We start from the raw sequence: 23,557 nt of genomic DNA, 5'->3' as shown, positions 1-23,557 counted from the left end.
AGAGTTCAAAAGCCAACAGCAACAGGTCAGAAAAAATAGGAGGCAGGAGGCAAAAAGATTGCGGATGACCCTGCATAAGCAAAAAAGTCCAACAGTCATGTATCAACCACCAGAGGGAATAAAGAACAAAAGTGTACTCCCCTCCAGACACCTACTTTCCACTGCGGGGCTGGTAAACCAAAATCAAATGACAATCTTTTCTATGGGCCCAACGGGAACACGGTGACTATACTGGGTCCCGTTGGAGATTTAGGTCGACGTTTGGGAAACTAACATCTGAATATTCGTAAATACCGCCGCAAGAAAAGTGTGTATAGTCATTGGTCAAACTTGGAGTTATTTGCCCAGGTTCCCTAAAATGTATTTTATTTAGGCGCCCACAGAGCCTTTAATCACACTTAAACATATTATCATTATTAATTACTCCGTTGGCTCATGCTCCGAGTTATATCTGACTTACTTATGGTCTGTTAACGCGAGAAGCTAAGAAGCATGCACAGACAAATGTTCTTCCCCTACATTATTTCTCTATCAATCACTTTTCCCCAGTTTTTTCTAAACCGTGTGCTGAAAAAAAGCGACACATCGTCCAGTCGTAGGGCTCTTCTCCTCCCGGATTAAAGGCATCTAAAAAATAGCACGCTTATTTTTTTTTCTCCAGGTATTATAATTTCTGCATCTAATCCTGCCCACTCCCAGTTTGCACAGGGGAGCGTCTTCGCATTGATACATACGCTTTTGTCATTTTGTGAAAATATAGGAGGCGTCAAGGTCACTTAAATAGAGCACAGATCTGTTACCTGTTTTTAAGTGGGCAAGAGCAGCGACAAGAGTGGGGTCCACATCACAAGGAATGCCTGCAGCGGATGCCAGCTCAAAAATACTCAACGTCACCTAGACAAATGACACAAACGCAAGGCATAGTTAGCAACTACAAGACACAATGGTCTACTTTTGCACATTGTTTACAGGACAGACCGTCACATTGAACAGCAACGCAGATGTAAAGAGGATAATTAGTGATTGTCTTGTTTTCCTACATTTATTACTGTGAGGATGCGGCAGCCATAGTTTGAACTTTGCCGTTTTTAGTGCCTATCAAATTCGTGTTACCTCGCAGGATGAACCTAATAAATTGATTGGTGGAATTTATCAACACAGGAGGCCTCTCGTTTAGGGGTACCATCAAGAGAGCAAGTCTGTCATTCCGTGTGCCAAGCATCCACTCGTATCCATTCATCTCAGATCATGAGAGTGTCTTCAACAGTCATGTGCTACCATTACAAACGCATACAGAACAATATTATTCAGTTTATGCAAAATGCTATTTAGATGCTCTTTCTAATTCGATAATACTGCCACTCATAATTCAAAATGTTGTCTTCGTAAGTAAATACAAATAGAGAGACACTTCAGACCTCCCCTCCACCACTATATACTCTGCCATCCATTCTAAGGAGTGCCAAACCTATATTAGCAGAAAGCACAAAAAAAACACATAAGTACACCTGTCTTCCACAGCTTCACCACTATATCAAACCACATTACACAGGTGTAGTCTTCCACAATAACATGCAGACGGGAGTGCTGAAACAATTTTATAAAAAACATGGAAGCTCTAAAAGACAACCCAGGGTGAATAGGGGAGTAAATTAATTAATCCATGTTGGTCAGCTGTGAAAAATCGTCACTGGATGCTGCTTAAAAAAAGGAAATGGCCTTAAACAACTTTGCTTTAGACCCATGCAACATTTTGAAAGCAGAGGCCGAAAATAAATATGAAATATCCTATAATACTAAAGTCTATATTTAAACTTAGACGGATGTCTAAAGCAGCACTCGTTTACCAAGATTCCCCCTCTCACCTCCCAGATACCAATTACTAGGTTGAGTGAATACAAGGATACCAGTACTGTTCTGGAATCATTTTGTGTTTAGGGTGGGTATTAATTTTTATGGAGGCAGAATACTATGAGTTTAGTGGCTGTAACTGAGGTCTGTCCCACAGTGTCCTGTGGAAAAAAACCACCATATTAGAAATGGAAGGCGGTACTTGCCACACAATTTTCACATAGCCTAAAATGAAGAAAGTATAGTGGTGGACCGACATTGAAAATATTAGGTCTGACCTGGCAGAAGCGCACTGGAATACATGGGGCTTGCCATGATAGTGGGAGATTGATTTGTATTTGGTATTTATAAAGCGCGGTACGTCCGAAGCATCGAAGCGCTCGAAGGAGAGAGGTGATTGACAGGAAAAATTAGCGAGGAAACAACCAAGTTTTGACAAGCCTCCTAAAAGTCACAAAGTTTTGTTCCTTTCTTATGTACAAAGGGAGTGAATTCCAGCATTTAGCCACTTCCACTGTGAACGCCTTATCTCCCCATCTAGCTTTATGAGTACGAGGAACCTGAATCAAAGAGGAACTTGGAGATCTAAGTTGACGGCTGGGCTTGTACTAGCTAAGTCTGGAGGAAAGATAAACAGATCCGCTTCCCTGTGTGGCCTTATAGGTCAGACATAAGGTTTTAAACCTAATTCGATTCGCTACCGGTAACCAGTGCAGTAGTTTCAGGCTATCACTAGCAAAAGCCGAGCACGGAAGATCAAGTATGAAGCGAGCAGCTGTATTGTGAATTAACTGAAGCTTCTTAAGTGATGTCTTTTCCAAGTTAAGCATTAAGGCATTACAGTAGTCCAGTTTTGACATGACCAATTCTAAAATAACTGTGACTCTCCACTCCCTTTGTAGGTAAGGGAGAATCTTTTTCAGCATTTTCAGAATCCAGAAGCTAGTTCTAACCACTTGATTAACAATGCATCTTGAAGGAGAGAGTATTGTCAAAGATAACACCCAAATTTCTAGTGGCAACAATAGGAGCCGGTAAGGTTCCACACTTTGACGGCCACCAGCAAGGGTTCCACAATCCCTTGGCTGAACCATTGCATAGGATTTCAGTTTTAGCGCTATTAAGTTTAAGCGAATTTAGGTCCATCCACCTATTGACTTCTTGCATACATTTCTTAAAGCGGTCAGCCACTTCCTCCCAATTCTTAGAGACAGGGATAATCAGTTGTGTATCATCCGCATAGGAAGTAGGCATAAAGCCAAAAGTCCTAATTAGTTTGGCTAAGGGTGCGACATATAGATTGAAAAGTGTGGGACTAAGTGAAGAGCCCTGGGGAACACCACAAGGTAGATGATATGCTGGAGAGGTGAAGTCCCCACAACTTACCCTAATCGATCTGTGTTTCAGGAAAGATTCGAGAGTGCTTAAAGCCACATCCCTGATCCCAGCCTGGTGGAGGCGGGATATCATAATCTGAGGCGAGATAGTATCAAAGGCCGCAGATAAGTCTAGTAGAACTAGTATAGCACCATGTCCCTCATCCACCATTCGACGGATCCTATCAGAGGTGGTAATGAGCGCCGATTCAGTGCTATGTGCCTGCCTAAAGCCATGTTGGGAGGGATCTAGTCCTCCTGAGGTAATTAGGAAATTGGCTAGTTCTTGATTAATGACTGATTGATATGTCACACCCCACCAAAAAGGCATCATGATAGTCCTTGTTTGACTATCCCTAGATTGTGAAGGCACACCCCTGACAGAAGGAAAATCCTATAGACTCCGCTGTCCATATTGTGCATTCTATACCAGTGAAAACAATGATACAAATTACCATGGTGCACTTGGTCCAACAGGGCCTGCGGTATCCTAACATTCTTCAGCACTGCCTTACACGCATGGCAGTGCAGGAAGAATCCCAGAGATTCTTGATGGTCCTCGGGTGTCTGACAGGTAATGGTTCTACCAAGAAGTTCTGCATATTTGTCAGGGTGACCAGGGACATTGGGAATTTTGCACTGCCATATTGACGGATGCCATGTCAACATCAGCCTGTCCATTGCTGCGGATAAGGGAATTATTGCCAGCAACTGTGAAGGAAACTTGGAGAGGAGGATTACAGAGATGTAGCCTGGCTATTGACAGTGCCTTCCCTAGTCTAAATAAGCGCCTCAGGCACTGATATAGAGTTGGCAAATCGTTGTATTTATTGAGGAAATGTCAAATACTCAGGAAAAGCCACTGGCTAAATGTCCGCCTCCCAATCATCAATATGTTGGACGGAATTCCACTGCCAGCTTATCCTCTTTACATAGCATTTTCTCCAGAAATTGGAAGGGTTTACATTACCCTCATTTCTAAATATTTCCAAGAAGACTCCTGTGCTGTTGTGACCTCACACCAAAATGCAGGGATAAGTGAACAAAATATAGATCAAAAGGACTTACTATGGGAGTGCACCCACACAAACTAGAAGATTGAGAAAAACGTTTTCCTTAAATATCTTCCCATGCATCCTGTCGTAGTTACGTCCAAAAACTGACACCAGTAAAAGAAGAGTTGCGATCTCTACATGCTGGTACTACTGCTAAGATGACCCTGCACTGTTTCTATGAGGACCACAAAAACGGCTTTCAGAGAATGGAAAAATATACAGAAAGTGTGAAAATGTATGTTTTTGTTTTAGGAGTTACTTAAAATTCTAGTATTATTTTGCCTATATATCCCCTACATCAGTATCCTCATGAGAAGTCTTATTTTGCTCATGAAAACTTATGTACAAGGAAACGGTACTGCAAACTATTGTTTTTTTGTTTCGAATTGAACGTCCTACCATGAGCTGACATTTTGTCTTACAACATAGTCAAACTACATGTCAATTGTTTTGTAAATGGTGTACCATCTATGCATAGCCCTCAACCAACTACACATAGCCTTTGGCTGGGAACGGACGCGTCTGAGTGCAGAAATTTAAACGTAGAGTGTCATTCTCCCATTCCCTGCAATGAGCTTCCAAGTCCCTGAACTCAGTCAAGAGTGTTTTTGCTCTTACTTAGTAGGCATAGCATAAACAACATTTTTTGGCCAGGTACACTAAACCCTGTATGCTGGGTACCGGTATGGTGTCTGAATATCAGTTTTTAAAAACTGACATGCAAAATACTGTGATGGAATTTCAACTGCCACAATATTGTGAAGCTGAGTATAAGTAGGTGACCATAGGTTTGCTATTTGTAACTCCAAACATTGATGCCTTGCCTATGTATCTTCTCTGAAAAAACAAAGGTTAAAATGACTTTATTTTTAGGTGTTGAAATAACAAAAAACGAATGTTTAAACATTATAATTGAAATTCACAAGTTGTAGTTTACGGACCTAACTAAAACTTGACCCCTGTCATACACTGCTGATCACCTCACATAATATATCACTCATGTCATCTTAAATTACATACCTGATGACATCTATAACGACTGAGGTCCTGATTTTGGGTTACTCTGTCACAAACATGACGGATATCCTGTCCGCCTTATTACAAATTCCATAGGATACAATGGAATTGTAATACGGCAGGCGGGATATCCTTTGTATTTGAGATGGACTAACACCATCCACCAAATTCTGAATCAGGCCTTTGGTTTCTTTTCTATGGTTCTTTTTTAATGTAGGCTAAGTTCTTATTGCCACACCTAACTAAAGTGTCACTTTAAACACTGTTTTTCCAGGGCATTCTTTTTGTTTTATTAATGTTATGTTTTTTAACGTAACCTAAAATCATACCACCATACCTAAATTTAACAGCACTTTAAACGTTGTGTTTTTCAGTGAATTTCAGTTAAAAAAAAAAAATCTGCCAACTCACCCACTACTCAAATACTTCACCTTTCCACAGTAGGGTGTAGGCTGCAGGTCCTAGCCTTTAGCCAGCTCTTGTGCCCACACCCTCTGCAGATGGCCAACCTCCCATTGCCCTTGGCCTTTGAATCCAATCTAACCCTGCCTACACACAACTCCTGGTAGAAGTGTATAGAAGAGATTGAATAGATACACCGATGTTTTTCACAGTGTTTTGGTTTGATTTAAAAAAAAACATTTTTACAGTTGATAACTACTTTTTAAATGGTTGTATCTTTTTAAATGTTCCTTTGAACATTTCCTATATTTATTCTCTTTTTTCTTTCTAATCTGTGTGTAGATGATCTTCTATGGCTTTAGGAAATATCCTTTAATTGGTTTCCCCACAGGCCACTACTTTGAGGCAGGTCCTGCAGTACATTCCAGAATGCTAAATCTTCGCATCACTTTCATCCCATTGCTGACACAGCTATGGAGCATTCTTTTGTCTTTCAGCTGCTAGACTCTTGGCACAAGCTATGCTGTTGGAATACATAGCCCTTAAGTGCTTCCACATCCCGCTGGTTTCCATTGTACATTGTCCAGCTTTTCCTCTATGGAAAGGCTGGTTGCAAAAAGTGCACTTCTTTTTTTATAACCAGATGGAAGTTTTGAAAACTGGCACAGCACTGATTTCTTCTCAGACCTCAATTGTCGTGGTGCTACAGAAGTGGATGGAATGAAAATAGTGTCAACATTTTCTGATGTTGCACCTGCGATAGGCCTGGTGGATGATGTGCTTTATGTTTCCTAGTGTCCACTTTTGTCTGAGGGTCGAAGGACTCAAATTTAATTTACACCAAACTGCCTTTCTTACACACCAATGGTGGTTGGGAAAATCATTTGAAGCTGATTGTAAAGGCAGCCGACTTGTTTTTTGAACAGTGTCTGCTTTCATATTTTTTTTTACCTCTCACAGTTATCGCAGTACTCCTGCTGGACCCACAGAGGCAATGAGAGAGGGCCACGAGAATCCAGAGTGTGTTTTAGGGGCTGTTCTGCACAACCTTTTTCCAATGGTTCATCTCAGGCCTTGCCCCCCATCCGCCTACAGACAGACAGCCCTCCGTGCTCACAGCCTTTTGTATAGAAGCCTTAGAACAAAGGACTGCACTGTAAATTTCCTTACGTGTAATCAAACGCCCAGCATCGGTCATTGTTCTACAGCCACTGTTCTTAGCTCATGTTTTGCAACCGCTACACTCTCAGTGCACGCATAGGTTCAAATCCTATCCACCCACAAACACATGAAACAGCTGATTGAGTATTGCATTCAGTGCCTGCTGTTACTGGACTTTGATGACTTAGTTGCATCATTCTGGTAGGCTGAATTTGTAAACAATAACACAGAATAGTCTGCTATGGTGTTCTTTTGTGCACATGGTTATCATCCACACAAGATCGGATTTGATGTCAGCCCCCCAAATTAATCTATATAACACTGACATCATGATCAGCTCTGTATCCTCCATTATAATAACAAAGTGAATCATATTGAAGCAAATTCTAATTCCAAAGAGTACATAGATAGAAATCACTGGACAATGTATGGCTTTTTACGAAAAACATACAGCAGAAAGGACAGGCCAAGTTCCAATCAGTAATCCATGGGATAACAAAAAAGTGAAGCTAGTTGTTAATCCTCTGACCCTATAAATTTGGCTATAGTAACTTCTTGATCATTAACATTTCATATTTTTAATACAGCTAAAAAAATTTACCAAAAATTCCAGTGATCCCCCTTAGTGAAATGTAGGCAGTATCTAGCAGCTTAGGCTGTCTAGGGGTAGCTATAGCAGACCAGCCAAGGCTGAACTAGGAGACATGCAAAGCTCTTGGCATACCACTACCATCACAAAGTACTTACACACAATAAAATACAATACTCAGTCTTACCAAAAATAAAGGTAGTTTATTTTAGTGACACAAGGCCAAAAATATCTTAGAGGCAATACTCCTTCTTGAGGTAAGTACTATACACAATATATGCACTAGTGACCAAAATCGGGTAAGTAATCAGTAATAGAATAGAGCAAACAGTGAAAAACACAATAGATTGAAATTGGCCTAGGGGGAACACAAACCACAAACTAAAATATTGGAATGCGAATGTCGGTTTCCTCTAGGCAAGTGTAATGTGTAGACAGGCACTGGGAGTGTAGGAAAACACCAAAGGTAAATAAACTACCCCACCCCAGAGCCCAGGAAAACAGGAGTAAAGTACAGCAAGTTTCCTCAGAACACACTAGAAGTCGTGGTAAAGGATTATACAAAGACAAAGCAAGACTGCAAGAAACCAGCAATGGATTCCTGGACCTGAAGAGCTGTGGAGAGAAGAGACCAAGCCCAGAAGTCGATGAAGAGTCCAGGAAGAACAGGAGCCCCTGCCAACCTGGATGAAGGTGCAAAAGTGGATTCTCCGGTTAGATGAAAAGTATAGAAATGCACCAAAGAAGACATCTGCAGGTTCCTGCTTGGTGCAGGAGCTCTCCCATGTTGAGTCGTTGGATGCAGGATGTTTTCGTCGCTGGATTCCGCCAACAAGCCTTGGTTCATGCAAGAATGCATTTTGCGTCAAATAGGCACTGCCTGGACCCAGGAGGGACCTGGGGATATCGACTTGGAGTGAGGAGACAGAGGGGGCTCTCAGCACTTCAGAGAGGCCTCAGAAGACCAGGCAGCACCCACAGGAGAACCAGGACATGGGGATAAAGGAGTTGCAAAGTGTGGTCGTCATAGCACTACACAAAGGGATCCAAGGCTGCTGGAGGACAACTCAGGGAGCTGTGCTTCGCAGGATAGAGTGCTGGGGACCTGAGCTACACCGTGCATGAAGACCGTTTGGAAGTAGTGCACAGAAGCCCAAGGAGGTGCAGAAGATGCTGTACACAGGGGTACTGTCTGGCACGGGGAGGCAAGCCCTTACCTCCACCAGATTTGGACAGCTAGACCTTTGGACAGTCAGGATCACTGTGGTCTACCACTTGTGTTCCAGGGATCAAGCTTGTCGACAGGAGAGGAATCCCAGAGTACCGGTTGTCGTTGCAGAGAGGTGCCTGCTGAAGCACGAAAGTGACTCATCACTCCACAGGAGATTCCTTTGGTCCTTCTGGTGCAGAATGAAGACAGCCAGTCCTCAGAGCATGCACAACCTGGAAACTGTTGCAGTTGCTGGCTGGAGCTGAAGTTGAAGGGTGACATTAGCCTTTCTGGATACTTTGTTGCAGTTACAGTGGTTCCTGGAGCAGTCTGCGGTTAATCTGTCGGTCATATGCTGAAGCAGGGGATGCAGAGGAGTCCTGGTGGAGTCTTGCAAACTGAATCTGAGAAAACACCCAGAGGAGAGACCCTAAATAGCCCTGAGAGGGGGACTGGCTACCTACCCTGGTATGCACATATCAGGAGGGGTCTCTGATGTCACCTGCTGGAACTGCCCACTCAGATGCTCCCAGAGGGTCCCCACACCTTAGAATCCGAGATTGCTAATGACAGGGACACTCTGGAGGAGCTCTGGGCACCACCCCATGGGTGGTGATGGACAGGGGAGTGGGCACTCCCCTTTCCTTTGTCCAGTTCTGCGCCAGGGCAGAAATTGGGGGTCCCTGAACCAGTGTAGACTGGATTATGCAAGGAGGGCACCATTTGTGCCCTTCAAAGCATTTCCAGAGGCTCCGGGAGGATACCCCTCCCGTGTCTGTAACACCTATTTCCAATGGGAGAGCTTGTAACACCCCTCTCCTAAAGGAACTGAATTGTTCTGCCTTCCTGGAATTGAGCTGCTCAATGCCCAGGAGGGCAGACACCTGCCTGTGAGGTGGCAGTAACTGGGGCTGCAGTGGAAACCTCAGAGAGCTGGTTTGGCAGTACTGGGGGCCTGTGTTGGAGTCCCCAGGGTGCATGGAATTGCCCCCCCAATACCAGATTTGGATCGGGGGTTCAATTTCACAATCTTAGACACCTTACATGGCCATATTCAGAGTTACCATTGTGAAGATACATATGTATATTGACATATATGTAGTGCACACTTATAATGGCATCCCCGCACTCAGGAAGTCCAGGAAAATGGGCCTGGACAACGTGGGGGCACCTCTGCTAGTGCAGGGTTGCCCTCACACACAGGTACTATGCAGCTAGCCTTCAGGGTATGAAGGTTAGATATATGTGACTTATAAGTGACCTGGTGCAGTGGAAATGGCTATGAACAGTGATTACACTATTTCACACAGGTTGCAATGGCAATGCTGAAGAAGTGTTTGTATGAGCTCCTTATAGGTGGCAAAAGAAATGCTGCAGCCCCTAAGGATCTCCTGGAACCTCAATGCCCTGGGTACCTAGGTAACATTTACTAGGTGTTGGACTTTTGCCCTTTTGCAGGGTCATCCCCAATCTTTTTGCCTCCTGCCTCCTATTTTATCTGACCTGTTGCTGTAGGCTTTTGAACTCTGAGCACTTTACCACTGATAACCAGTGATAAAGTGCATATGCTCTCTGTGTAAATTGTATGTAATTGGTTTATCCATGATTGGCATATTTGATTTATTAGTAAGTCCCTACTAAAGTGCACCAGAGGTGCCAGGGCCTGTAAATCAAATGCTACTAGTGGGCCTGCAGCACTGGTTGTGCCACCCACAGAAGTAGCTTTGTAATCATGTCTCAGACCTGCCACTGCAGTGTCTGTGTGTGCAGTGTTTAACTGTAAATTCAGCTTGGCAAGTGTATCCACTTGCCAGGACTAAACCTTCCCTTTTCTTACATGTAAGGTACCCCTAAGGTAGGCCCTAGGTAGCCCCAAGGGCAGAGTGCAGTGTATGGTTAAGGTAGGACATATAGTAATGTGTTTTATATGCCCTGACAGTCAAATAATGCTAAATTTGTTTTTCATTGTTGCAAAGCCTGTCCCTCTCATGGGTTAACATGGGGGCTACCTTTAAATATGATTAAAGTGTAGATTCCCTTTGGGAGCGGATGGACATGTGGAGTTTGTGGTCTCTGAGCTCACAATTTAAAAATACATCTTTTAGTAAAGTTGATTTTAAGATTGTGTGTTTGAAAATGACGCTTTTAGAAAGTGAGCATTTTCTTGCTTATACCATTTTTGTGACTCTGCCTGTTTGTGGATTCCCTGTCTGGGTCAGTTTGACAGTTGGGCTGGTTGCACCTCACACTAGACAGTGACACAAAGGGAGCTGGGGTGTAGTCTGCCTTTCCTGATGAGCCATCTGTTCTAGGAGGGAGGGGAGGAGTAGTCACTCACACCTGAAAGGTCTGTGCCTGCCCTCACACCATGTAATCTCCAACCCCCTGGTGTGTGTCTGGGGCCTGGCCTGGGTCAGGCAGGATTTCAAATTCAAGAGAGACTTTCCTTTGAAGTAAGCCTACTTCAAAGGGCAAAATGGGTAGAAGAAGGGCACCCAAAACCACATACTGTAGAACACTTCCAGAAACCAAGAGGAACCTCTGCCTGGAGAAGAGCTGATGAAGAAGAGCTGCCCTGACTGTGACTGTGCTAAGTGGAGCTATCCTGCAGTTGATACTTCTGCCAGAGTAAGAGGGCAAAGACTGGACTTTGTGTGCCTTCCATCCTGTGAAGTTCTCCAAGGGCTTGATTTAGAGCTTGCCTCCAGTTGTTTGAAGTCTCAGGGACAGCAAAGACTTCTCTCTGTCAGCACCTGGAGTCTCTGGAGACACTCCTACTCTGCCAAGTGGTGCCCATCCATTTCCTGGGACCCTGAAAAAAGAAGTTGGCAGCCCAAGAGTGAGAAATCCATGCACAGAACGCTGTGTGGGGAAAAGATCAACACAACTCCGATCTGCGGCTGAAAAATCGACGTGCTGCCGGCTTTGCGGCTGAAAATTGACGCTCGCCTGCAATGCGACCGGAAGATTGACGCCCGGAACTGGGGAAACAACGTGCAGTATTGCTGATGGAGACTGGTGAGATCGCAACCAGCGCTGCGTGGTTTTCAGATCATCGTGCGGCTCGATTTCCGATGCAAGTACCACTGGGCGTGTAAAAACAACGCAAGGGCTGCCCGGACCCAAGATTGCTGACAGGATCAACGCATCGCTCTCCTGTGGAGAGAAGAAACAACGTACGCCGACCCGACTAAAGGAGAAACAACACAAGGTCTCGCTCGTGAGTGATATCGATGCATCGCAAGCCCTTTTTGACGCACACTCACCCGTGCCAGGTTATTTTTGACGCACCCAAGGTACATTTTCACACTAACAGTGTTATTGGGTGTTTAAAATTACATGAAGACTCTTTTTGCATTTTTATTGATATCCTGACTTGTATATTGTGGATTTTTGTCGTTTTGGTCTTGTTTTGTTTAGATAAATATTCTGTATTTTTCTAAACCTGTGTTGTGTCATTTTCTAGTGTTTTCATTAAGTTACTGTGTGTGTTGGTTCAACTTCTTTACACCTAGCACTCTGAAGTTAAGCTTGCTGCTCACGCCAAGCTACCAAGGGGGTGAGCAGGTGTTAGATGAGGGTGATTCTCTTTTACCCTGACTAGAGTGAGGGTCCTTGCTCGTACAGAGGGTAACCTGACTGCCAACCAAATACCCCATTTCTAACACTAGGGACTTATAAGGGGGGTCCAGTATGCCAATCTGGAGTGGAATACTGGGTTACCAATATGTAAGTACAAATTTGGAATCAGAGAGAGCATCAGCACTGGAGTTCTGGTTAGAAGGACTCCAGTGACACAGTCAAGCATAATGACAACACAGTATAACGTACTGACATATAGGCCACAAACTATGAGCACTGGGGTCCTGACTAGCTGCATCCCAGTGAGACAGTAAAAACACACTGACAAACAGGCCAAAAATGGAGGGAACCATGCTAGAAGAAAGCCACCTTCCTATAGACAGTAACTCTCTTGCCAAAACAGACATCTGTTGAAAGGTACTAGTCTCTAGTGCTGCTTACCAGCATCTATACGTTATAAATCTGGACCTTGGCACATTAGAGCCAAACAATACAGTGAGGTTTGGGGCTTAAACTCTCACTATATGTCAGATTCAAGTGAATGAAAATCTAATAGAAACTTTTTGAAACAGCAGTAGAAATGCTGGGTTCCGTTAATTTATTATAATGAAGTATTTTACTAGGTTACTCTCATCTCTCCGTGGTTGCTTATCATAGTACCTATGTAACTAGGAGAAGTGGATTGTGTGCTATAAAGCCAATACGATCACAGTCTTCCTGAACAAGTTCACCGTAATCCTTTTAGCAAGTAAGTGCAGTTCTCTACAGCAAGTGATTCTGGTGAAATGTTGGTCCTTATATTTTGAAAACAAAATATTTCTGAGTGTGCAGCCCTCTCTCCTTTGTTATACTCTGACATGGTGAGTTAACATTTCATATTGTGTGAACACACATCATGTTTTTTTCTTTTAAAACATTTACTACAAGGCACCAATAGCACAGAACACTTTTGTTTGTGAAGACATCATTGTCTTTCAGAGAAATTAATAATAGCCACAGCTATTCGGATCACAGGTGCAGCAGATGTCCATTGCTAGGAAGATGGAGCTATGGCGGGGAGTCATGGACAGGGTCAACGCCGAGGGACAGCATTCCGGAACAATGGATGACATCAGGAAGAGGTGGAATGACCCACGGGGAAGGTGCATTCCGTGGTTGCAAGACACCAGGTTGCCGTACAGAGGACTGGCAGTGGACCTCCACCTCCTCCCCCACAACTAACAACATGGGAGGAGCAAGTCTTGGAAATAATGCATCCTGAGGGCCTGCAGGAGTAGCAGGAGGACTATAGTAAATCTTTACTATTATATCCCCCACCCTACCTGCATGCCATCACAAACTCCTACCCTCACCCCCATCACTCCACCATCTCACATATACCCACTATCACAACCCACCCATCCCAATACCAAGTCCTGCATGCCACACCAAAGTATGGACACCCATCACAGACATGCATGGACACCCATAACTAAAGCATGCACATTAGAAAGAATCCCCTAGCCCACAAAATCACCACTCACACAAGGTAAAGCTGACAGGGCAATCGCAACCATACAGGGAAACACACCCATGCACAAGATGGCACACGCAGATACAATAACACTACATTTACATCCCCACAGGACCCCCACTCAACATCACCAGAAAGGAGGTGCCACCAACATCCAGTCCCCCCCAGAAGGGGCCCACAGTGATGACAGCAGCTGTGCACGCCTGGATCACGATGACCAACCTGGCCCATCAGGGACCTCTGGACAGTCGGTTACCCTGCCATAGTCCCATACCACCACAGTGCCTCCCCCCTCAGGAAACACCAGCACAGCACACACCCAGCGGGCCCATACCACTGTCCCCAGGACACGGTAATCAGCAGTGTGTCCCCTACTACAGGGACCCCAGGCAACCCCACAAACACAGGACGATCAGGGACCTGGGGTCAGTGGCAGTGGGCACACGGTTCAGGGGACAGAAGCACAGGACAGCAGGGAAGCTGGGAGAACTGCTGTGCGACAGGGGGAGGACAGGCCCAGGGAACCCACACTCCACGAGGCACTTGCAGGGATCCTGGGAGCATACCACCATTCCCAGGATAACTTGGGCCAGATACTGGCCAAGTTGCAGGAGGCCCAGCGGCTGCAGGAGGGACAGTACCTGGGGATCAGGGAGGACCTCAAACACATCCACACCATCCTGGTCACCATTGCAGGGGTGCTGGCTGACACGGCCTACACCATGAGGGAGGCAGTGGCACACCAACGGGCCCCTGACACTAGCCTCATCGAAGATCAGCCCTCCACCTCTGCCGGCGCTAGTGGACAGGAGGCCCCGCCACAGGACCAACAGGCCACCAGCACCCCACCCCCTGCAGAAGGAGAACCACCCCGCAAACGGTCCCTGCGATCCAGGCAGAAGCCAGAGAACATTGTCAAGACCCCCCCAGGAAATAAGACTCTCCTGAATGTCACCCTTGTGTCCCACTATGTCACCCTGTCCATCTTGAACTGCCATTGCTCCCCTTCCTATGTCCCCTTGGACAATGCACCTCTGATACAAAGAGACTGGGCTCTATCTGGACATTCCTCCACCATCAACCCAGCCCATTGCACATCCCGCTCCACCTCTTAGCACTTAAATATACACCCTTGGAACAAATACAAGTATGGAGTCTGTCAATTGATTGAAATATGTATTAGTTTAACAAGCTGTAAGCATTTCAATTTATATGTACAGTTATATATACATTGGTATGACCTGTAGTGGGCAGCAGTAAACACACCAGGAGCCAGAGTGGGCTGAAAATAGAGATGCCAAAGGGTACAGTAAGTGGCCATAGACATAGGGAAATCAGGCTGCCATGTCCAATGTCTAACACAAAACTGCAATGTAAAGTGAAGTTACAGTGTCTCACCTGTGTGTCACTGGAAGTACTGTTGAATGAGAGAACTTCTGTTGTCCACATCTTCATTCTTTGCCTCCTCTTCGTCACTGTCCACAGGCTCCACCGCTGCTACAAGACCATCTCCAGGCTCATCCTCCTGCAGAAAAGGCACCTGCCGTCTCAAGGCCAGGTTGTGCAACATGCAATATGCAACGATGATCTGGCACACCTTCTTGGGTGAGTAGTACAGGGATCCACCTGTCAGATGGAGGCACCTGAATCAGGCCGAAGGTTCTTTTAATTATCCTCCTTGTTCACCCATGTGCCTCATTGTAACGTTCCTCTGCCCTTGTCCTGACATTCCTCACTGGGGTCAGTAGCAATGAGAGGTTGGAGTAATCAGAGTCACTTGCAAATATTGAGGGATACCTGTTAGCCACACACTCACCCTTAGGGACAACCCCATACACCAACATATACTGGGTGGGGAGCTTGGGCTCACCTATTAGCCACACCCAGTGCCTCTGGAGTTGAGCCATCACATATGGAATGCTGCTATTCCTCAAGATAAACGCATCATGCACAGTGCCAGGATACTTGGCATTCACATGGGAGATGTACTGGTCCGCCAAACACACCATCTGCACATTCAGAGAGTGAAAGCTTTTTCTATTCCCGAACACTTGTTCATTTCTGCGGGGGGGGGAAATGCTACATGTGTACCATCAATGGCACCAATGATGTTGGGGATATGTCCCAGGGCATAAAAGTCAGCCTTCACTGTGGCCAAATCCTCCACCTGGGGGAACACGATGTAGCTGCGCATGTGCTTAAGCAGGGCAGACAACACTCTGGTCAACACGTTGGAGAACATTGGCTGAGAAATCCCTGATGCCATGGCCACTGTTGTTTGGAAGGAACCACTTGCCTGGGAATGGAGCACTGACAGGACCTGCACTAGAGGGGGATAACTGTGGGCTGGCGGATAGCTGAAACCCGGTCTGGCTCCAATTGGGCACGAAGTTCTTGGATTGTGGCCTGATCAAATCTGTAGGTAAGGATAATGTGCTTGTCCTCCATATTCGCCAGGTCCACCAGGGGTCTGTACACTGGGGATGTCTCCATCTCCTATTCATCCTCAGCGGTTGAACTCTAGGGTGGAAAACGGTGAGCAGAGGGTCATATTCACACAAATGTTAAAATAAAAATGCATTTCTTCCTTTACAGAAACAGTATGTGAATTCGAAAGTCAGTTGATGTGCCAATGTCTGCTGTGATGCAGTTAGGTGCCATGGCCTGTGCCCACCTGAAATGGCGGCTGCCTGACCTGTGAGGAGAGACAAGTGGAAATGAGGTAATTCCACTGGCGTGTGCGCCATTGCGGTCGCCGATCGACGACCGCCCAGCAACTTTGCATTGGTTATCATTGAGCCCTATGGGTTCCAGAAGCCAACGGCGATGTACGCCGGCAGTGACGGTACACACCGCCGCAGATGTGATCACCATTTTCTATCTGTTCAATCACTTGCTACCTGACCTTCAACAGGAGAGGACCTATACTGCAAGTGCTGCTGTGACCTGTGTCTGGAAGCGACAATGGATCAAGTGTCTGGGGAAAGGGCCCCCACCTTAACTTCGGAGGAGTTGGAGAGAGTGGTGGATGGGGTCCTTCCCCAGTATATTTTACTCTATGGTCCTCCAGACAAATAGGTGAGTACACTGTGAGCATGATGCGTGGGCCATGAATGTATGGATTGCTTTGTGTGTAAGCCTCGTGTAGGGGAGGGCTGAGGGGTCCTGGGCAGAGTGCTGCATGTCTGGTAGTCAAGGTCTGTGCGTAAGGGGATGGGAGGGATATTGTGGAACATGAGTGTATTAGTCCGGTATGACTAATCCCTTTGTTCTATGCATATTTTCCTGCAGGTCAGCGCCCATCAGAAAAAGGGTATATGGCGTGCCATCGCCAAGTAGGTGCGGACCCTGGGGGTCTTTGACAGGGGGAGCACCCACTGCCACAAACTGTGGGAGGACCTGCGCTGCTTGTCAAGGAAGGTGGCAGAGGCCCAGCTGGGGCTGGCCTCCCAACGAGGAACCCCTTCGTACCCTGACCCCCCTGATGTTCCGCATCCTGGCGGTGGCCTATCCGGAGTTGGATGGGTGCTTGATGGCATCACAGCAGCCACAAGGGGGTGAGTACTGATTTAGATTCATTACTTTGCCACCATTAAGGTTGTACCTGGGTGGGGGATGTGAGCTGTAGGTGCCCCTAGGCCAGGGCAAACTGGCAGGGTTAGGACCCTTGGTGGTCAGGCTCTGAAGCACTCCAACCCCAAAAGTGTTAGTGGGCATCTACTACTGGGCAGGGTCCTGTTGGTTTCACGTGTGCAGCCAATGGCGTTGGGCAATGTACCCCATGGGCTGGTGACTAGCATTGTAACTGGTAGTGCATGGCCTAGTGCATAGGGCTGTTCCCTGTGAGTTGCGTACGCCAACGGTAGTGTTGTTGCTGGCATTGACCAAGTATATCATCTGTCTCTCCCCCCCTTTTTGTTTTGTCACGCTGACCTTGTGTGCATTAGCATCATCTGGCAGAGGAGCAGAGGCACCAGCGATGGAGGGAGCTGCATCCCACATGGGCCTGGAGGCCGAATCCACCAACTGTGACGGCACCAGTGGGACGGAGGTCGAGGGGAGCACCACGGCGGAGACAGGAGGGGACACTACAGACAGCGACTCCTCCTCCAATGGAAGCTCCCTGGCGGTGGCAGACACCTCTGTGCCCACCCCAACAACAGGTACAGCCACCACCCCCATACCAGCACCGCCCTCCCAGCAGCCCCTCAGCGTGTTTCCCGTGCCTGCTCACCCAGGAGGGTGGTCATCTCCTTTGCCCCAGGCACTTCAGGCCCTGCCCCAGTCAGCCCTGCTGTCCTGAGTGAGGAGGATATTGACCTCCTGAGATCCTTCACTGTTGGGCAGTCAACCATACTGAATGTCATCCAGGGTGTCGAGAGGCATTTGCAACAAACAAATGCATACTTGGAGGGCATTCCCTCAGGCTTGGTGGCCCAACAGAGAGCATTTCAGGCTCTGGCCTCTGCCCTGATGGCAGCCATTGTCCCTGTCTCCAGCCTCCCCCTCCAACTTCCTCTACCCAGTCCCAATCCCCTCAACCCCAACTTATCCCAAGCACACCTTCAGACCAGCATTCACCCAAATCAACACACAGAAGTGGCTCAGGCAAACACAAGCACCACACATCATCCCACAGGCACTCACACAAACACCATCCAGAAGCAGACACACCAACATTCACTGCCTCCACTGTGTCCCCCTCTTCCTCCACGTCCACCTCCCTCCCAGTAGCGTCTCCACTTACACCTGCATGCACTACATCGTCATCCAGTACCTCCATCACCAGCACACCTATCACTACACGCCCCTCACTGGCAGTCACCACCCCCACATCCATGCACACATCCCCTGTGTCCTCTCCCACTGTGTCTGTGACCCCTCCTCCCATAGTACACAAACTCAAGCACACACCCACCCAACAGTCATCCACCTCACAACAGCATCCAGCTCATGCACCTGCACCCAAACACAGCAGACTGACTCCTCCTACAACGACTCCCTCTTCCTCCACTCCCAAACCTTCACCCTCTTCCCACCCCAGTGTCCCTAAGAAGCTTTTTCTCACCACCCTTGACCTCTTCCCTACCCCTACCCCTCTTCCTTCACTTCGGGCTTCGGTGGCCAGCACCCAGCCCAGCACCTCAGCCACCAAGTCCACGTCCACTGTGGTTTCTGCAGCTCTGAGAGGCTCTAAGGAGGCACCCGACAGCCCAGCCAGTGTGCCACCAACACCTGCCAAGGCCAAGAAGGTTTCACCACCAGGAAAGGGCAAAAAGGGGAAAGCATCCAGCAAGGAAAAGGAAGCACAACCAGCCAGCAAGGCCAAGGCAAAGACTCCAGCTGGCAGAAGCAAGGAGGCACCACCATCTGCCAAAGGCAGGAAGGGGCACAGAACACCAGCCAGGGCACTTCAGCCATCCGAGGCTGCTGGGGAAGGGCTGGAGCCTCCCCCCTACACTGGCAGCGCCGCCACCTGCACTGCGGCCAGCACCGACACCTGCACCGTGACCAGCAGCGCCGCAAGCACTGCCACAAGCACTGCCGCAAGCAGCACCGCCAAGCAGCACCAGTGGGCAGCCGTCCGAGGCTGCAGGGGAAGGGCTGGAGCCTCCCCCCTCCACTTGGAGCACCACCACCTGCACCACGGTCAGCACCGCCACCTGCACCGCGGCCAGCACCACCACCTGCACCGCGGCCAGCAGCGCCGCAAGCACCGCCACCAGCAGCACCAGTGGGCAGCCGTCTTAGGCTGCAGAGGAAGGCCTGGAGCCTCCCCTCTCCACTGGCAGCACCGACACCTGCACTGGCACTGCAACCACTGTACAGCCGTCCTAGCCGGCGGATGGACTGTAGTCCTGCATCCATGGTGTGTCATGCATCCTGCCCACAGAAAACCGTGTGGCTCTGACACCCAGTTGAGTGACCGTGACCTTGGACACCCTATGTGCTGCATCACTGGGCACAAAGCCCCCTCCAGAACCAGTGGAAGAAGGCATCCACTCAGCCCCTCCTTGGCAGGATGAAGCACACTGGGCACAAAGCCCTCTCCAGAACCAGTGGAAGAAGGCATCCACTTGAGAGACTGTGGCTTGGCACTCCCCAGGACCAAGCAGTGGGCAAACCACCCATTTGAGAGACTGTGGCCTTGCACTCCCCAGGACCAGGCAGTGGGCAAACCACCCACTTGAGAGACTGTGGCCTTGCACTCCCCAGGACCAGGCAGTGGGCAAACCACCCACTTGAGAGACTGTGGCTTTTCACTCCCCAGGAGCAAGCAGTGGGCAAACCACCCACTTGAGAGACTGTGGCCTTGCACTCCCCAGGACCAGGCAGTGGGCAAACCACCCACTTGAGAGGCTGTGGCCTTGCACTCCACAGGACCAGGCAGCGGGCAAACCACCCGCTTGAGAGACTGTTGCCTTGCACTCCCCAGGACCAAGCAGTGGGCATACCACCCACTTGAGAGACTGTGGCTTTGCACTCCCCAGGACCAAGCAGTGGGCATGGAGCCCCCTCCAGGAGCAGTGGCGTTGTACCATCTTCTGTCTGAGGTGCCCCCCTTCCCCATCCCCCTGAGGTGCCTGTGTGTTTTCGACCTGATGCCCCCTGCAGTGTTCCCTCCATATTGAGGCAGGAGTCAAGTGTGGGCTTGGGCTATGTGTTTTGGCCCAGTGGGCCACGCTCATTTTGAGTGGACATTGTCCCACCTCGTATATTGTATATTTTGTAAATACTGTTTTTGAATTATAAACGTATTTCTAACTATTTCTAATATAACACTCATTTGACTCCATTCCTTTTATCCTTGCGTTATCCCAGAGGGTTACAGGGTGTATATGTAATGTTGTTGCATTTGTTTGTGTGTACAGTGTTGGGGTGGGGGTGTTGCGTGTTGCGTGTGTGTGTCACTCTCTTTGTCCTCCCCCCCTCCCCTGTGTGTAGTACTCACCGTGGTCGCCGTCACCGGCGTTGGTACTCCTGGTACATGAGGAGATACACCAGCATGGGGAAGACCTGCAGCTCGGGCTCCATGGTGTCCTGGGTCTTCCTTGAGTGTCGAGAGGTGAGTCGTTTTCCTTCAGAACACTGTTTCCACAGTGCTTTTGATGGCATTGGTACCGCACTGGAAAAGGTGGCGGATAGGCTTCTTGTAATACAGTGGGCGGAACCTTGTCTTCTGCCTGACTGTTGGCGGTTACCACCGTGGTGTTTGTTGCTCCCGCCGTGGCGGTCGGTGTGTTAAAGTGGCTGTATGTGTTGGCGGTTATCGCCGTGGTCATGATTCCATTTTGTTTACCGCCGGCCTGTTGGACTGTTACCGTCGCTTTACCACCAACCGCCAGGGTTGTAATGAGGGCCAAAGTCTTTCCGTAGAGCGATGCTTCTCACAGCAGGGTAGCCTCCAGACTGGAGCGCATACAGCAGAGGCAGAAAGAGGACTGAGCTTTCTGCATCTGGCCATCAAAAGCTAATCTGAGCAGTGATTGAAGAATATACAAAAGGATGTGCTCACCTAAATGGGTCCTTTTCACTTGACACAGGGGTTGAAGTCATACCCTTGAACCCAACCATCCACCAAATGGCAGTGCTCTGGTAAGACTAATCAGCAGCTCTTCTCAGCAAAAAGCCTAATTGAGTTTCTAAAAGACCAATGCCTCATGTCCTTCCACTTCACTGTGTGAATTTCCTCCCTCCAGCTTCAGGAATGCCCGAAATAAAATTCCACTTTGTGGGAAAACAACCTCACCTCCATCATGTGTATGGGAGCAGGCCAGAGTCTTCAAAAATAAAAACCTACAGGCCACTATTACTTAGACTCACTCATATAAACAATATATGCACACATAAAATAGACAAGATTTTAGTGAAAGGGTTGCAGTTAGTGCATAGAACCAGAACTTTGCAAAGGTGGACCAGTAGGCCTCCACTGTATTGACACAGGTAAAAATATATGGTCACAACTATAGATACACAAAACATGGTATGCTAACCATCGTTCTACATGCGCCACCCGCAACCAGGACAATAGTCTATTGTCAGTAAATGAGAGCACGCTTGGTGCACTATTCAAGGTCACAGAGCTGTCATGGGCCTCATTCATGTCAAAGGACAGACCTAGGACTCTGTGCACACAGTAAATTAGAGTGAAGCCAGGGCCAAAATAAACACAAATACCAGATTCTTGCAGTAGAAGATGATTAGAAACCATGTAGTGGAAAATTCCCATCCCAACACCCTTTCTATACTTTATCTTTGAGATTCTTTGCAAGTATTGTGGAAACTTCGCTGAATTACATAATTATTCAGCAGGACGTAAGACAGTTTTTTTGTGGTGTGAACGTGAGCTGCAATATATGTAGAAATGTTTTCAGAGTTTTTATTGAGAATTGGTGTACAGTGCCCAATACACATTGTGTTGACTTTGAGTCTGCCACTTTCAACCACTGGCTTTCTCCAACTAACCTCTTTCAGCCATTAGTTTGAGACTTTGTCAATTCGTTTTTGGTTCAGCCCAGTGGAGTATTCATCTCTCACCTAAAGCCTCTGTGTGTCTAGGTGTTTTCCCCCACCTCTACTCAAGTGCTGGCACTAGAAGATGAGGACTATACCCTCTTTGTTTCAGGTAGAGATGAACACAGGACTGTATCAGAGGGAAGCCAGTCATCAGTACAATCAGCCCTTCATTTCTTCTCTGGCTTTAAGGTGCCTATGCTGCACGCTTAGCACAGTAAAACCAGATCTATTGGTTTTGCTATTGCTTGTTTAGTATTAACCATATACTATTAGTAACAATACAGCGAGTGTTATGTATTGACTATAGTGCTGGATTCACGTCCTATAATCAGCAGAACCTGCTGAAAGTTTCATATTGCATTTGTGGGTGTATTGTTTATATGAAGTTTATTCTAGAAGATTTAAATACAGGTATTACAAAAGTGAAGGGCATTGCCCCTCGAGACAAGGAACAACATGCCACAACAGAGAAGTGACCCGTTGTTTCTCAGTTAGCTCACTGTGTGTAAAAGGAAGAGTGCAAGACAAGAAGGTTGCCCTAACATATTTTCTGAACATTACTTTGTATTGCTTCAATGGGATGGATATACACTATTTAACTTTTGAAACGGTAGCGAAAATATTTTATCGGGCAAATAACAGCTGTGCACTTTTGCTCATTATCTTGGAGAAACATGCACAATGAAATATTGGGTGATCATAACTAGAGGGAATATAAAAATACCTTTCTCAATTCGCCTCAATTCTTTCGAGGTATCATTATTTTACTGATGTTAAAGTTCATCTAACTGTTTTAAAGGCTAGACGTTTGACTTCAAAACATCTCACAGTTTTTTAGCTATGTTTACAGGGCTCTTTTACTTACCAGTTCTGCTATTCTTAGTGGCAGCTGTTTACTCTTGGAGGTATTTGTATTATTTTCATATTTCTTTTACCTTGGCCTCTTTGTTCCTGATGGGCTACTTTTACTTTTTCAGTGTTGGAAGATTGGTAATTTCAGGGAGCCAAATATCAATTAATAATTGTAGTTCATATTTCCTAATTCATATGATATTGTTTTAAGTTTCCTCGAAGGGTTACTAATCATTATACCATATACCATTTTTAGATGTTGTGCGTCATTTTACTTGTCAGTGCGTGTGCACTGCTTCCTTATTCTCTTTCTGAAAGGTAATGGAAAAGAATGTTCTTTTCCCACTAGCAAACGGCACCCTGTCATCAAACCACTTTAATGCATGATATATATTCACAATTTCCAGACGCTGAGCTTTGTCGGTCAAATTC

The 23,557-nt window shown here is 47.0% G+C and overlaps 1 protein-coding gene across 2 annotated transcripts in view; it reads right to left on the bottom strand.

The window, feature by feature from the left end:
• The window catches only part of NCKAP1L (NCK associated protein 1 like), a 1,641,522-nt gene that overhangs the window by 502,809 nt on the left and 1,115,156 nt on the right, over positions 1 to 23,557 (bottom strand). For both annotated transcript variants that reach the window (XM_069231027.1, XM_069231028.1), the window contains exon 27: positions 801 to 894. In XM_069231027.1, coding sequence (XP_069087128.1) covers positions 801 to 894 — 94 coding nt within the window. The remainder of the gene's footprint in view (positions 1 to 800; positions 895 to 23,557) is intronic.

Source organism: Pleurodeles waltl, chromosome 4_2 (assembly GCF_031143425.1).
Source record: "Pleurodeles waltl isolate 20211129_DDA chromosome 4_2, aPleWal1.hap1.20221129, whole genome shotgun sequence".
Taxonomy (NCBI): domain Eukaryota; kingdom Metazoa; phylum Chordata; class Amphibia; order Caudata; family Salamandridae; genus Pleurodeles; species Pleurodeles waltl.
Note: the sequence above shows the minus strand (reverse complement) of the source record. Positions and strands in the feature narration are given on the sequence as shown.